Genomic DNA, 15,654 nt, shown 5'->3' with positions numbered 1-15,654 from the left:
AGTCAGTAGCAGAAGTCAGTGGGAATAGAATAATTCCTACGATGGGGTACTAGGCTAACGCCGCCTGGCGTAGGATAGCAATTATAGGGGGGAAACGCTGGTACCGCTGGAGACAATGGGTTCCTCCCAGAGTTGTAAGCTCTGGAGGAGAGAGGAATGTTCGGATACTCAGTCTGATCAATTGAAGAAGAAGGGGGTTCACGTACAGAATCCAGTCCTTGTAATCCAAAGCTCAGCATCAAAGCAATAACTGTAATCCAATTGCACGATAGCAATGATGATAGCCAGCTAGCCTCGGTCCATGAGGCCAGCCCGAATGTAGATCCTCAAGGTGGTTAAATCCAAACGACAGTGGAGATTAACGATGCTCTTCTCCAAGGGTAGTACGTTCCACAATCACTATAATCCAACCAATACTGGATCTGCAATAGCCGCCGTCGGTTCCAATATGCACATGTCCAGTAGGTTCTCCGACTAGGCCTCCTCGGGTACTGGCACCAATGTATTTAGTCCACGCACCCTGGCTAAGGTCCACTAGCTAAACGAACGAACTGCTGGGTAATGCTGCACACGAACGAACTGCTGTTGGCACGATACACAATAATTAACGACTCTTTACTTCACATTAAGCTAAGTCAAACTTGACGTTACTGCATTAAATCTGACACTTTTACTATTCACTTCACACGTGGTTCTCAACGCTCTGTTAGACGAACTGCTTCTCACTACATTAGAATCACACTGCGTGATGAACGATGAACAGCGAACGATGAACAGCTACTGTTCGCACCTGCCGCCGTATATATACTTAAGTGGAGTTCTAGTGCCGAACCTCAGTTCTCGTCTCGAATCAATGCGCCGTCTCCGGGCATGTTGCGACTCGCCTTTGAACCTGACTTTGGGGGCTTGCGGTCTGGCGCCGATAGCTTTATCCAATAAGGAAAGCGAATATTACTAGGATTCAAACGCAGGCTTAAAGGGATATAACGTGTATATATAAATAATATACAAGGTATATAAACAATAAATGTAGATTCTCAGCTTTAATCTGGCCCTTCACAACAGCCGCCTCCTAATTAGTCCGCACCTAATTAGTTAAGGGAGACAGATTAATAGTCCAGTCAACTGCTCAATATTTGTTGTGAGGAGTAGGGCAATCTACAAAGTCAGTGGGTCATGGTCGTCATCAGGGGAGTCAGGGAGCTTCGGCAACTCTATCAGCTTCGCCACGGGTCGGGTGTAAGTCCGCCCTTGGACTATGACTTCTGCCGCTCTGACCTTCCCATCGGCACCAGTAATCACTTTGCTTACGCGGCCGGCCGGCCACATAGCTCGGGGTAGTGACTGGTCTATGATCATAACGACTGTGTCCACCTTCAGGTTGTCCCTGTCCTTTACCCACTTCTGACGGGCTGGACGGGATGGTAGGTAGCTTAGGAGGAAGCGGGCCCAAGACTGCTCGATCTGTGCTTGGTTGTGTCTCCACCTCCTCCGTCCGTTCCTCTTGTTCTTTCGGTACACCGTCTGAGGAGGGTAGTTTGGGGTGCTGGGTTCGAGGTCAGCTACGTCGCTTGGAGCGCAGCTGAGGGGGGTGGAGTTCGGAACTCCCTCTTCTTGAGCCCACGGTTCTCTCACAGGCTTCTCGTCTAATGTCAATAGCCTCTCAACGGGCTGCACGAGAGAGTGGCCTGTGTCACTCACCTTTGTGTACAGGCAGCGTGTAGACGTGGGTTGGCTGGCAAGTCCGTAGAGGGGGCCCTGGAGTGTCCACCCCAGTCGGGTCTGAACCGCGACTGGGCATCCTTTGGGTCCGATGTGGGCCGCCTCGATAGGGACAATGAGGTCCGCGTGGTCGGAGCCTATGAGCAGGGTCGGTGTGGCGCCGTCGATGAGCGGTATAGGCAGTCTGCGTAGGTGCGCATACTTCTCCATCAGCTGTGGGATGGGGTAGTCGTAGCTCGACAGACCTATGTCATGGCTTGTAAATGCCTTAGTGATGCTGTACCGCTTCTCGGGCTGCCCGACCGCTGCTATTGTGAATGAGACGTTTTTGCCCTTTATGGTTTTTAGGTCTCGCTGAATAGTACGGATTGTCATTGTTTCTTTGGTACCCCGCAGGCCCAACTGGGCTGCGGCGGAAGCGAGGAGGAGAGTCTTTTCAGACCCATCGTCGAGGACGGCGTAAGTGTCCAGGACCTTATCCTCGTAGCTCAGGAGCACTCTGACCACTTTGATGAGCACTCGGGGGCTCCCACTATACTTGGGGTCTATGTGGAGCACTCCTGTTGGTCGGTTGCCTTGTCGGGCTAGTCTTCGCTTTTGGGCCTCGCACTGTGATCGGCGGTAAGGGGCTTCTAGGGGGTCAGCCTTTATCCACTGATCCATTTCGGCGATGGTCAGTCCCTGGAACGCGTCGCAATGTGCCAGCCAGTGTCCTCTTTGGCAGTAATAACAGGCGATCTTCCATTCCTCTTTGTCCGGGGGGTTGTAACCTGTCTGTGGTGACACCGACTCGGCCTGGTACGAGTAGCAGTGTAACTCCCAGTGTCTGCAGTGACAGTCAGGACACCAGGGGGAGGGTTCAGGACTGGTCTGTGGTGACACCGCCTCGGCCTGGTACATCACCGTGATGGGCCGACTTTGGTTTCCTGGTGGGCGCTTGTTGCTCTCATGCAGGACTTCTAGGTGGGCGCCGTCACACTTGCCACATCTTTTCTTCAGGCGGCACTCGGCTGCCATGTGGCCGCGCGCGCAGCGGAAGCAGCGGCGTTTGTCCTTAAGCCACTGACCTATTTCGGCTGTGGTTAGGTCTTTGAAGGCGTCGCACTGTGACAGCTGGTGTTCACTGTCACAGTACTGACAGACCGCCTTCCACTTCTCCTTGGCGTGGGGGTTGTGGCTCGTCTGCCGTGACACCGCCTCGGCTTGGTGCATCACGGTCACGGACCGGCGGTTGTCGTTGAACCTTCTCGGTCCATCTTTAGGGTCGGAGCCATCCCACACGAACGTGTCTAATCGTAGACTGCTGACCTCCCTGGCGAGGAAATCAGCCAGGTCTAGGAGGGATGGTTCTGGGCCGTGGGGGTCACTGTGGTCTCTCTGCCGCCGAAAACGCTCTTGACGGGCTGGAGGGAGCTTCTCCAGTATCCGCTCCACGTTAGAATTTGCATATAGTTCATATCTCCCCTTCTCCTTTTGTGACCCCAGAATCCCCACAAGGGATTGTACCTTGATAGAGAGGTCATCTAGTGCTCTATTGTCTTTGGCTGGGGGGAGGCGGTCGATATCTCGTATTTCTTGGATCACGTAATCCCATATGCGTCCATAGCGCGCGTCGAGGGCCACCAGAGCATCTGAGTAGGGGGTTCTTGAGTTCGAATATGCCAGCGCTATGTTATGCGCTCTGGGCACTTTAAGATGCTTGAGGAGGATGGCATATTTATAAGACTCGTCGTGTACATCGGACATTATAGTCTCTAAACACATGCGTAGTTCCGTGTACTGTGCTCTGTCCTCACGCGTAAAGTCTGGGAACGTGGGTGTTCCAAGGTAAAATGCCATGGATGGCTGGGACACCGATGCTCGTAGGGGGAGAGGCCTCCTTGGCGAGTCTCCCCGTACGTGGGGTCGTGGGTTAGTGCTGGGTGGGTACCAGAGGCCGGGCCCCCAGGTGCTGCTCCTTGGTGCTGACTGTGTATTAAACTCACCCATGGGTTGGATCGGGGGTTTGTAACGCAGTGGCTCGGGGCTGAGGTCGGGCTGTACTGGGCCTCCTGGTCCAAAATAGGTTCGTGCTGGTGGGCTGGATGTCCTCCATCGTCCTCCGCTAGGTCCTGGAGTCTCCTAGTTAGTTTCTCGGCGACGTAGGCGGGATCTTCCCGTTGGCTGGGTCCCGCATAGACCGGTCGGGGAGGGGGCTCGGCGACGTAGACAGGTTCCTCCTGTTGGCTGGGTCCCGTATAGACCAGTCGGGGAGGGGGCTCGGCGACGTAGGCAGGTTCTTCCTGCTGGCTGGGTCCCGTGTAGATTTGTCGGGGAGGGGAAGGTGCCCTCGACCCGTGTCGTGATGATCTCCGGGAGCTCCGGGTGGAGGAGTGGGGAGTCGCCCTTTGGAGCAATTGCTCCATCATCTGCGCCTGCCACCGGTCTCTTTCCGTCTCGCGCTGGGCATTGGCGACGTCGCGCTGTGCCTCGCGTTGCGCATTGGCGCGGTCTCGCTGAATGTTTTCTTCAGCCTGGAGGCGCCTCTCTTCCAGTCTGATGGTCTCGCGCTCGTTCTGTTGTTGTGCTTGGAGACGTTCTCTTTCTAGTGCAGAATGTTCGTGCTCACTCTGTTGTTGCGCTTGGAGACGTTCTTTTTCCACTGCAGACTGTTCGCGCGCACTCTGTTGTTGCGCTTGGAGACGGTCGCGCTCCACTGCAGACTGTTCGCGCGCACTCTGTTGTTGCGCTTGGAGGCGGTCGCGCTCACCCTGGATACGGTCTCTTTCGGTTGAAGCTGTCAGCGTGGCGATTAATGCTTGCGCTAGTCTCTGGTCAGCCTCGCTGGGGGATGACACTGATGGAGGTGATCGGGCGCTGACAGGACTTGGTGGGGACCTGTTCTCTTGGCGCGCACCGAGGTCCATCTCTTGAGCGCTGCTTCTTGATTTCTCCCGCGCCCCGAGGTCCGTCTCTAAGACGCGGTACTCTTCTCTTGGGTGCGCGCCGAGGTCTATCTCGGGTGTGCGCTCTTGGGTCTCTTGCGTTCCGGGGTCTATCCCGGTGGCGCTTTCTTTATCCTTGGGCGCTCCGGGGTCTATCCCGGTGGCGCTGTCTTGGGGTATAGTCACGTCATGTCCCGCTTGTTCCCCCCCGTGAGCTAAGTCAGTTTAGTTTGAACCCACTGGGGTCTCTACTGGTGGGGCCGACAAGTCGATAGGATTGGGCATGCTTAAGCTATCAGTTTTATCCGTGCTTAACGTCTTTTTAGATACGCTATGAGGTAAAACGAAAGCGTAGTCCTCCAGGTGTGGAGGGGGCTGACGTTTGCGCCTAGGGCGCTCTAGTTTGGGAGAGCCGTCTGGAGAGTGTCCGCCGCTGGCCATATCAATATTAATATGATATTAAGATTACTGATACCCTCCGGCTCGAAGGACCAATTGTAACTGAGGGGTTACAAAACCCTGACTGTATTAAAGATTGTGATAGATTAAACCACTGCTAGTTATGTACTTAGTATTACTGGCCAGACAGTACATCTAAATATGGCAGACACTCATAATAACACGGCACGGGACAAAGAAATATCATTGAGGGTATTTATTATTATGCAGTAAATGTACAGATATGAGAATTAGGGTTGCGCTTGTATGGCGAAGAATATGCATAAGTCAGTCAGTAGCAGAAGTCAGTGGGAATAGAATAATTCCTACGATGGGGTACTAGGCTAACGCCGCCTGGCGTAGGATGGCAATTATAGGGGGGAAACGCTGGTACCGCTGGAGACAATGGGTTCCTCCCAGAGTTGTAAGCTCTGGAGGAGAGAGGAATGTTCGGATACTCAGTCTGATCAATTGAAGAGGAAGGGGGTTCACGTACAGAATCCAGTCCTTGTAATCCAAAGCTCAGCATCAAAGCAATAACTGTAATCCAATTGCACGATAGCAATGATGATAGCCAGCTAGCCTCGGTCCATGAGGCCAGCCCGAATGTAGATCCTCAAGGTGGTTAAATCCAAACGACAGTGGAGATTAACGATGCTCTTCTCCAAGGGTAGTACGTTCCACAATCACTATAATCCAACCAATACTGGTTCTGCAATCGCCGCCGTCGGTTCCAATATGCCAGTATGTCCAGTAGGTTCTCCGACTAGCCCTCCTCGGGTACTGGCACCAATGTATTTAGTCCACGCACCCTGGCTAAGGTCCACTAGCTAAACGAACGAACTGCTGGGTAATGCTGCACACGAACGAACTGCTGTTGGCACGATACACAATAATTAACGACTCTTTACTTCACATTAAGCTAAGTCGAACTTGACGTTACTGCATTAAATCGGACACTTTTACTATTCACTTCGCACGTGGTTCTCAACGCTCTGTTAGACGAACTGCTTCTCACTACATTAGAATCACACTGCGTGATGAACGATGAACAGCGAACGATGAACAGCTACTGTTCGCACCTGCCGCCGTATATATACTTAAGTGGCGTTCTAGTGCCGAACCTCAGTTCTCGTCTCGAATCAATGCGCCGTCTCCGGGCATGTTGCGACTCGCCTTTGAACCTGACTTTGGGGGCTTGCGGTCTGGCGCCGATAGCTTTATCCAATAAGGAAAGCGAATATTACTAGGATTCAAACACAGGCTTAAAGGGATATAACGTGTATATATAAATAATATACAAGGTATATAAACAATAAATGTAGATTCTCAGCTTTAATCTGGCCCTTCACAACAGTATCAATATTGCGTTGATCCAAAAATTCCTTCATGCTGATCGGGGCGTGTGTGTGTGTGTGTGTGTGTGGCGTGTTCTGTTGGTTGCGATCAAAGCACAGAGGGGCGCCCCCCCCCCCTTCATGCATCCATGATGAAACATAATACCGATAATCTAAATTTGATTTGAGAACAGTAGCTAGTCCAGGGAAGAAACGATAACGTGTTTACTAGAATACACGTTGCCGGCCATTACGAAGCATTTTGGAAATGACACCAGACCGCCCTGAAACTACATTCATATTCACGACGGTATAAAATGGAAATGTATGGATGGAAAAATTATCTGTTTCTTGCATCTTGACCGGAAGAAACTTAATGACAGTCGACTATATTATTAGATCCATAGCTATAATATATAATATAGCTTTAGGCCTGCAAACACAGCCACGTATCCCCATGTTAAAAGGCGCTGGCCTTTCAACAGTAACAGTAAACAGCGCCATCTGGCGCTGAAAGTGTTAATAGGCGTCTTTGTTTACGGTTTGATTATCACTGATACAAAGTAAAATAGTGCAGTGCAATAAAATAGTTAGTAAAATAGAATAAAATAATGCAATAGTGCATTGCAATAAAATAGTTATCATCGTATTTTTTCTCGAGGCCGGTAAGGAGTGCATTACAGTTGTCGAGTCGGCTTGAGATAAAGGCATGGATCTGGTTTTCAGTGTCCTTTTTGATTTATAAATGGCTGTACTTTAGCTATGTTTCTAAGGTGGAAGAATTATGTTTTTGTCAACTTGTTGATTGTGATTTAAAGCTTAAGTCTGAGTCTACCATAACACCAAGACTTAACTCACTCAAATACAGTTAGCAGCTGGATAGACTACAGATGGAAATTAGCTTCTGCTAAATCTGGTGCAAACATATTTTCATGTAACAATGATTAATTGTCCAAAAAAAGTAGATTTGAAAGTAGATTCAGGGCTTTTCAGAAAACATTCGGGGCTTGAGCCCAAGTAGCCACACCCTAGACCCCACCCCCCCACCCCCCCCTCCCCCCCCCACCCCCCCTCCCCCCCCCCACCCCCCCTCCCCCCCCCCCCCCCTGGACACCGGTAGCGAATCCGGCTTGGGCCGGCCGTCATACTAACTCAATTGGCAGAGTTAGCGGGAGGGAAGTCGATGGGTGGTAATCTGGTCGTTGTGGACAGCGACTCCTACAGGTCGGTTGGGGCGCCTGCACAGCAAAGACAAGAAATGGCGGGGGTAGTGTGAGCCTCCCACACGTTACTCCTTGCCAATGAGAGTCCGCGCTGGCAGGTGAAAAGAAGTGGCTGGCTGCCTCCACATGTATCGGAGGGGACATGTGATGGGCTTCTACCCTCCCTAGGACCGACCAGTGGGGAGCACATGCGAGCAACGATCAAGACAGGGGAGGGGAAAATTGGCGCGAGAGGAAATTGGGACGGGAGCAAAATCACAGAAAAAGGAGGAGAAAAAGTAGATTAAAAAACATTTATTTTAATGCAAGCTCCATATAATATGAACAGTCAATAAACAACCTTTATTTACACAACACTTTTTAAAACAGTATTACAAAGTGCTTAATTAACAAACACAATATTATAATTAAACATAAACCAATTATAGAGAAAAAGAACAGTGTGTGTGTGTGTGTGTGTGTGTGCGTGCAAAGGGGATGAAGCAAGAACAATAAAAACAATCCTTTTTGTAAAAATGTTTTGTAAAGAATAACAGATGGCCTGATTCAAACAAAATCCAAAGGCAACGTGAGCTTCCTGTGTTTCACCACTTCCTGTCTGTGTGTTTCGTAAGGGTCTTGCAATCTTGGACCCTTGGACCCTTGGACTCTTGCAAAACCGAAAACATGATGCAAAACCCAATCCATGTATTTTCTCTGCCCACATGCTGCGTGCAGAGTTCCCCCAGGCCCTGCCTCACTGTCATCATCTAACCCTAACCCTTAACCCTAAACCTAACCCGTAACCCTTAACCCCTAACCCTCACAGAGTTCCCCAAGGCCCTGAAGACACGAGAGGAGCTCACGGAGTACCTCACTGTCATCATCTTCACCTCCTCCGCTCAGCATGCTGCCGTCAACTTTGGACAGGTTGGTAACAGACAGACAGGCAGACAGACAGACAGACAGACAGACAGACAGACAGACAGACAGACAGACAGACAGACAGACAGACAGACAGACAGACAGACAGACAGACAGACAGACAGACAGACAGACAGACAGACATACAGACAGACAGACAGACAGACAGACAGACAGACAGGCAGACAGACAGACAGACAGACAGACAGACAGACAGACAGACAGACAGACATACAGACAGACAGACAGACAGACAGACAGACAGACAGACAGACAGACAGACAGACAGACAGACAGACAGACAGACAGACAGACAGACAGACAGACAGACAGACAGACAGACATACATACAGACAGACAGACAGACAGACAGACAGACAGACAGGCAGGCAGGCAGACAGACAGACAGACAGGCAGGCAGGCAGACAGACAGACAGACAGACAGACAGACAGACAGACAGACAGACAGACAGACAGACAGACAGACAGACAGACAGACAGACAGACAGACAGACATGCAGACAGACAGGCAGACAGACAGACAGACATACAGACAGACAGACAGACAGACAGACAGACAGACAGACAGACAGACAGACAGACAGACAGACAGACAGACAGACAGACAGACAGACATATAGGCAGACCAGACAGACAGACAGACAGGCAGGCAGACAGGCAGACAGGCAGGCAGACATATATAGATAAATGCAAACAGGCAAACAGACAGACAGACATATAGGCAGACCAGACAGACAGGCAGACAGACAGACAGACAGACAGACAGACAGACAGACAGACAGACAGACAGACAGACAGACAGACAGACAGACAGACAGACAGACAGACATACAGACAGACAGACAGACAGACAGACAGACAGACAGACAGACAGACAGACAGACAGACAGACAGACAGACAGACAGACAGACAGACAGACAGACAGACAGACAGACAGACAAACAAACATAATATAGATGGATACAGACGACAGACAGACAAACTATTCTGTCAGAATGATAGAATGATAGAACCAACCGTATGTTATGGCTGCTGCAGACAGATAGGAAGATAGAATGATGTGTGTGTCTGTCTGTCTGTCTGTCTGTCTGTCTGTCTGTCTGTCTGTCTGTCTGCCTGTCTGCATGCCTGTCTGTCTGTCTGTCTGTCTGTCTGTCTGTCTGTCTGTCTGTCTGTCTGTCTGTCTGTCTGTCTGTCTGTCTGTCTGTCTGTCTGTCTGTCTGTCTGTCTGTCTGTCTGTCTGTCTGTCTGCCTGTCTGCCTGTCTGTCTGTCTGTCTGTCTGTCTGTCTGTCTGTCTGTCTGTCTGTCTGTCTGCCTGTCTGTGTCTCTCTCTCTCTCTCTCAGTATGACTGGTGCTCCTGGATCCCGAACGCCCCGTGCACCATGCGCAGGCCCCCCCCCACGCAGAAGGGCGTGGCGGACGTGCAGCTGATCATCGCCAGCCTCCCGGACCGCGGGCGCTCCTGCTGGCACCTGGGGGCCGTGTGGGCCCTCAGCAAGTTCCAGGAGAGCGAGGTGAGAGAGAGAGAGGCCCCTAACACTAACCCTGGGGGCCAGGTCCAGGAGAGAGAGAGGCCCCTAACACTAACCCTGGGGGCCAGGTCCAGGAGAGAGAGAGGCCCCTAACACTAACCCTGGGGGCCAGGTCCAGGAGAGAGAGAGGCCCCTAACACTAACCCTGGGGGCCAGGTCCAGGAGAGAGAGAGGGCCCTAACCCTAACCCTGGGGGCCAGGTCCAGGAGAGAGAGAGGGCCCTAACCCTAACCCTGAGGGCCAGGTCCAGGAGAGAGAGAGGCCCCTAACACTAACCCTGGGGGCCAGGTCCAGCAGAGAGAGAGGCCCCTAACACTAACCCTGGGGGCCAGGTCCAGGAGAGAGAGAGAGGCCCCTAACACTAACCCTGGGGGCCAGGTCCAGGAGAGAGAGAGGCCCCTAACACTAACCCTGGGGGCCAGGTCCAGGAGAGAGAGAGGCCCCTAACACTAACCCTGGGGGCCAGGTCCAGGAGAGAGAGAGAGGCCCCTAACACTAACCCTGGGGGCCAGGTCCAGGAGAGAGAGAGGCCCCTAACACTAACCCTGGGGGCCAGGTCCAGGAGAGAGAGAGGCTTTGTATAGAGCCTTCCATGAAACCCAAGGTCGCTTTACATAATAACAACCATAACAAACATCAAGTCAAGTCAAGTCAAGTAATTTATTTATATAGCACATTTAAAAGCACAAGAGCCAACCAAAGTGATGTACAATCAAAGCTTAAAATCAATGTTCTAACATAAAATACACAAATACAAAAATACAAAAAGGCACAGCAGGACAAGACAGTACATTCAGAGAATAGGACAGTAGGACAACACACGGATAGGGGAACACAAAGTACAGTAGCACACAGGGGACAGAGGAGCATAAGAAGAGATACAAAAGGGAGGGGGCAGGATAAAATTACATGGGAGTGTGTGAGTTAGGGTGTGGGAGAATCAGGGTTTATTGAAGGCCAGGGAATAGAAGTGGGTTTTTAGACGGGCCTTAAATGTCTCCAGCGAGGGGGCAGATCGGATCTCCAGGGGAAGTTGGTTCCATAGCTTGGGGGCCACGGCCTTGAAGGAGCGATCGCCTCTCTTTTTGAGTCTGGTGCGGGGGCGGGACCAGCCGAGCCTGGTTGGAGGATCTTAGTGACCTGGGTGCTGCGTAGGGGGTGATGAGCTCTGTGATATATAGGGGTGCTGCACCCGATAGTGCCTTAAAGGTGAGGAGGAGGATTTTGAAGTCTATTCTAAGTGGGACTGGGAGCCAGTGTAGGGAGGCTAGGACTGGTGTGATGTGCTCTCTCTTTCTGGTGCCGGTAAGGAACATGGTGGACAGACACAAAACATGTAGGAAGTTAGGGGTCAAAGGGGGTCTCTCTCCCCCTCAGCTGTTCCTGGTCATGTACCCCTACATACAGCACCTTTAACCTTTAACCTATCTCCCCCTCAGCTGTTCCTGGTCATGTACCCCTACATACAGCACCTTTAACCTTTAAGCTCTCTCCCCCTCAGCTGTTCCTGGTCATGTACCCCTACATACAGCACCTTTAACCTTTAACCTTTAAGCTCTCTCCCCCTCAGCTGTTCCTGGTCATGTACCCCTACATACAGCACCTTTAACCTTTAAGCTCTCTCCCCCTCAGCTGTTCCTGGTCATGTACCCCTACATACAGCACCTTTAACCTTTAAGCTCTCTCCCCCTCAGCTGTTCCTGGTCATGTACCCCTACATACAGCACCTTTAACCTTTAACCTTTAAGCTCTCTCCCCCTCAGCTGTTCCTGGTCATGTACCCCTACATACAGCACATTTAACCTTTAACCTTTAAGCTCTCTCCCCCTCAGCTGTCCCTGGTCATGTACCCCTACATACAGCACCTTTAACCTTTAACCTTTAAGCTCTCTCCCCCTCAGCTGTTCCTGGTCATGTACCCCTACATACAGCACCTTTAACCTTTAACCTTTAAGCTCTCTCCCCCTCAGCTGTTCCTGGTCATGTACCCCTACATACAGCACCTTTAACCTTTAACCTTTAAGCTCTCTCCCCCTCAGCTGTTCCTGGTCATGTACCCCTACATACTAGGGATGTGCATCTCCATCACTGAGGCCGATGCGATGCGCATCTCGATACGTTGCCAACGATACAATACATTAACGATACATTTGAAGCACCGGGCGATGCGATGCGATACGATTCACCTCTGTTGAGATACGATACGATTCGATACGATTTGATTCAACATAATGCGATTCGGGGCGATACGATGCGATTCAACACAATGCAAAATAATGATAAAATGTTATGGTATGACAGAGGATTTGGTTGTATTCCTTATATGCAGCTTATATTATTATTAAAAATAAAATAATCTACTGTAAGACAATTTATATAAAAACTCTTGGGTGCCTATGACTTTTGCACAGTACTGTGTTTTCTATCCACTTTAGCTAAAAACACACACACACAATGTATATATACACACTACTGTGAGACAATAATAATCACCCACAAAGGGATAATGGCTTATAGCAGACTTAATGATTTTATAATATTTCAGATAATGAAATTAAATGTTTATCATCAACTATCCAATTAGTATTTATATTAGTGCTCTCAGGCGATTACAAAAATGTATCTAATTAATTACAGGATTTGTAATTAATTAATCGAATTAATCGCATTTTAATCGCATAACCATTTTATGGCTGATAGTCTATATTCTATAATCATATTTCAAATTGCATGTGTCCGGATGGCAGAATTCAGTAATGTATCGACAAAACCTTCTGTTTAATCATCTTCCATCTATTAATTTGCTTAGATTCAGGTCTGGTCAATTTGAGCATGGTGTTATTCACAGTCAAAGATAAAAAAAAAATGAATTGATATTCTCATTTGGTTCATTACAATTTACTCAAAATAAAATTTTCATTCAAATTTTTCATCACCGCGCAGATTGATTGATTGAATGAAAATGTTATTAACAGATTGCAGAATGGGTACAATACAGTACGGCTCAATACACACAATTGTTAAGGGGATGCAGACCAGAGAAAGACTTTCGTCTTGTTTACATCAGGGTCCCCCATTTTCAATTCATAATGAATTGTAAGTAAGGGTGCAACTTGCACCGTGCAATCCATTCTTTGTGGATCTAGCCCACAGTATTTCTGACACTGGGAATACATTCCCTGAGATTCATAGATGTCCCTAGAATCAGATACCAAGAAGATGCAAATGGACCATATTAAAAAAAAATCTGTAAATGTGTATTCTACATTCTTATGGAATGAATGAGATACAAAAATAATATTATATATAAAAAAAAAAAAAATTGTAATTAATTTTGAGTTAATTTTCATAACGCGATAATTAGCTGTGTAATTAATTAATCTAATTAACGCGATAAACTGACAGCCCTAATTTATATTGTAACGTTTGGCCACTTTAAATCATTGAACGTAGAGAAAGAGAGAGAGAGAGCGAGAGAGAGCGAGAGTGCGAGAGAGAGAGAGAGAGACAGAGAGAGCACGAGAGAGCGAGATCGAGAGCGAGAGAGAGAGAGCGTTTGAGTTTGAGCGTTCTGATGCTCCGTAGCTAACCACACCATGATGGCATTTTGTCAACAGCACAGTTTGAACCTGGAGGAAGCGATATAAAGAAACGAATTGCCAATAAATGCAAAAGTTATCTTTGAACCTGTTGTCAAGCGTCGTCAATATACCCCCCCCCCCCCCCATTTCCTCACTAATGGAACTGGTGTTGCAGAGTCACGTTAGTTAGTTAGATAGTTTAGCGTTAGCTGAACGGCTAAGTGGCTAACGTTAGCCAGCGGCTACTAGCGTTAGCCAGTTGACCAATTCAATTCATGTCTCCTCCTCGACTTCCACTGTATGTTGATAACTGTGACGCGACTCTCGCCTTCTGTAGTAGCGAAGCAAAGATAGTATCTGCTGTGTGCTGTGCACTGCTGACAGAAGTGGATGAGAGGAAATTATATGAATGAATCAGTTTTGACCGATGCAAAGATGCTAACAACAGACGCTACAACAGATGCATCACAAGTTCAACCAGAATTCTAGCCGATGCGCACTTATTCCATCGGTGAATCTTAACATCACTACTACATACATCACCTTTAACCTTTAACCTTTAACCTCTCTCTCTCTCAGCTGTTCCTGGTCATGTAACCCTACATACAGCACCTTTAACCTTTAACCTCTCTCTCTCTCAGCTGTTCCTGGTCATGTAACCCTACATACAGCACCTTTAACCTCTCTCTCTCTCAGCTGTTCCTGGTCATGTAACCCTACATACAGCACCTTTAACCTCTCTCTCTCTCAGCTGTTCCTGGTCATGTAACCCTACATACAGCACCTTTAACCTTTAACCCCCCCCCCCCCCCCCTCAGCTGTTCCTGGGTATGTACCCAGACGAGCACTTCGTGGAGAAGCCTGTGAAGGAGGCCATGGCGAGGTTCAGGACACAGCTGGCCGAGATCAGCGGTGACATCAAGAAGAGGAACGACAGCAAGAGGCTTCCCTACTACTACATGTCCCCTGATCACATCCCCAACAGTGTGGCCGTCTGACCCTAACCCTGACCCCTGACCCTACATGTCCCCTGTAAGAGCCTATTTACATGTTAAAGTGCCATGTGTTATATTGTATGTATTTGTTTGGATTTATGTATTTATGTTGATTTCTGCCTGTAACCCTAACCCTGTATACAGCCATGCCTGCCAAGTTGGGTTTGTGGCATCAGTTCCCGTTGCTCACCAGTAGGTGACTTACTTGGCTACTTAACGGGTAACGGGACTGATGACAGCAGGTGTGTTTGGTTACCGGCCAGAGAGCCAACCGTTTTTTGACCGTCGCCATGGCACGGTATCGTACGTCGTCGTCGTTGTTTGGTGAATCGTTTTGTTTGTAGTTAGTAATGTTTTGTTGTGCAAGGTAGTACCGTTGGCGTTTACTTCATATCACATGCAAAGTGTGCATTGATTATTAATATATATATTTTTTTGTATCCTCTTTTTCTCCGCCTGATTTTCTATTTTTCTCCCCATCCCAATTTAGTCGTTGTGCCAATTCCCCCCCTCCCCTACCTGGTTGTTGTGCGCATGTTCCCCCTACTGGTCGGTACAAGGGAACCCTGAAGTCTACCACATGCTTCCTCCGACACATGTGGAGACAGCCAGTGGCTCTCTTTTCACCTGGCAGTGAGGACTCTCATTGGTGAAGTGTAACGCGTGGGAGGTCACGCTGCCTTCACCACTTCCTGCCTTTCGCTGAGCAGACGCCCAGACCTGACCTGTAGGCGTCGCTGTCCACAACACCAGATTACCACCCACGACTTCCCTCCCGCTAACTCAGCCAAACGAGTTAGTATGACGACCGGCCCAAGCCGCAGGCAATGCTGACTCCGGGAGTCGAGACCGCAGCCTCTTGCATTGGTGACGAGCGCAATCTCTGCTACGCCACCCGACCGCCCCCATTGATTATTGTTTTGTGTAAATAAACCCATTTGGGATATTATTGCAACGGACCTTGTGGACATTCTA

General features: G+C 49.2%; 1 protein-coding gene across 1 annotated transcript in view; it reads left to right on the top strand.

The window, feature by feature from the left end:
• The window catches only part of LOC311236922 (polyunsaturated fatty acid 5-lipoxygenase-like), a 94,194-nt gene extending 79,460 nt beyond the window's left edge, over positions 1–14,734 (top strand). Inside the window, exons 13-15 of the mRNA XM_084324718.1 lie at positions 8,453–8,553; positions 9,915–10,085; positions 14,503–14,734. Of these exons, the coding sequence (XP_084180844.1) occupies positions 8,453–8,553; positions 9,915–10,085; positions 14,503–14,682 (452 nt within the window). The 3' untranslated portion in view covers positions 14,683–14,734. The remainder of the gene's footprint in view (positions 1–8,452; positions 8,554–9,914; positions 10,086–14,502) is intronic.
• The last annotated feature ends 920 nt before the right edge of the window (positions 14,735–15,654 follow it).

This window comes from Notolepis coatsorum, assembly GCF_963971535.1.
Source record: "Notolepis coatsorum genome assembly, chromosome: 11".
NCBI classification, from domain to species: Eukaryota; Metazoa; Chordata; class Actinopteri; order Aulopiformes; family Paralepididae; genus Notolepis; species Notolepis coatsorum.
Note: the sequence above shows the minus strand (reverse complement) of the source record. Positions and strands in the feature narration are given on the sequence as shown.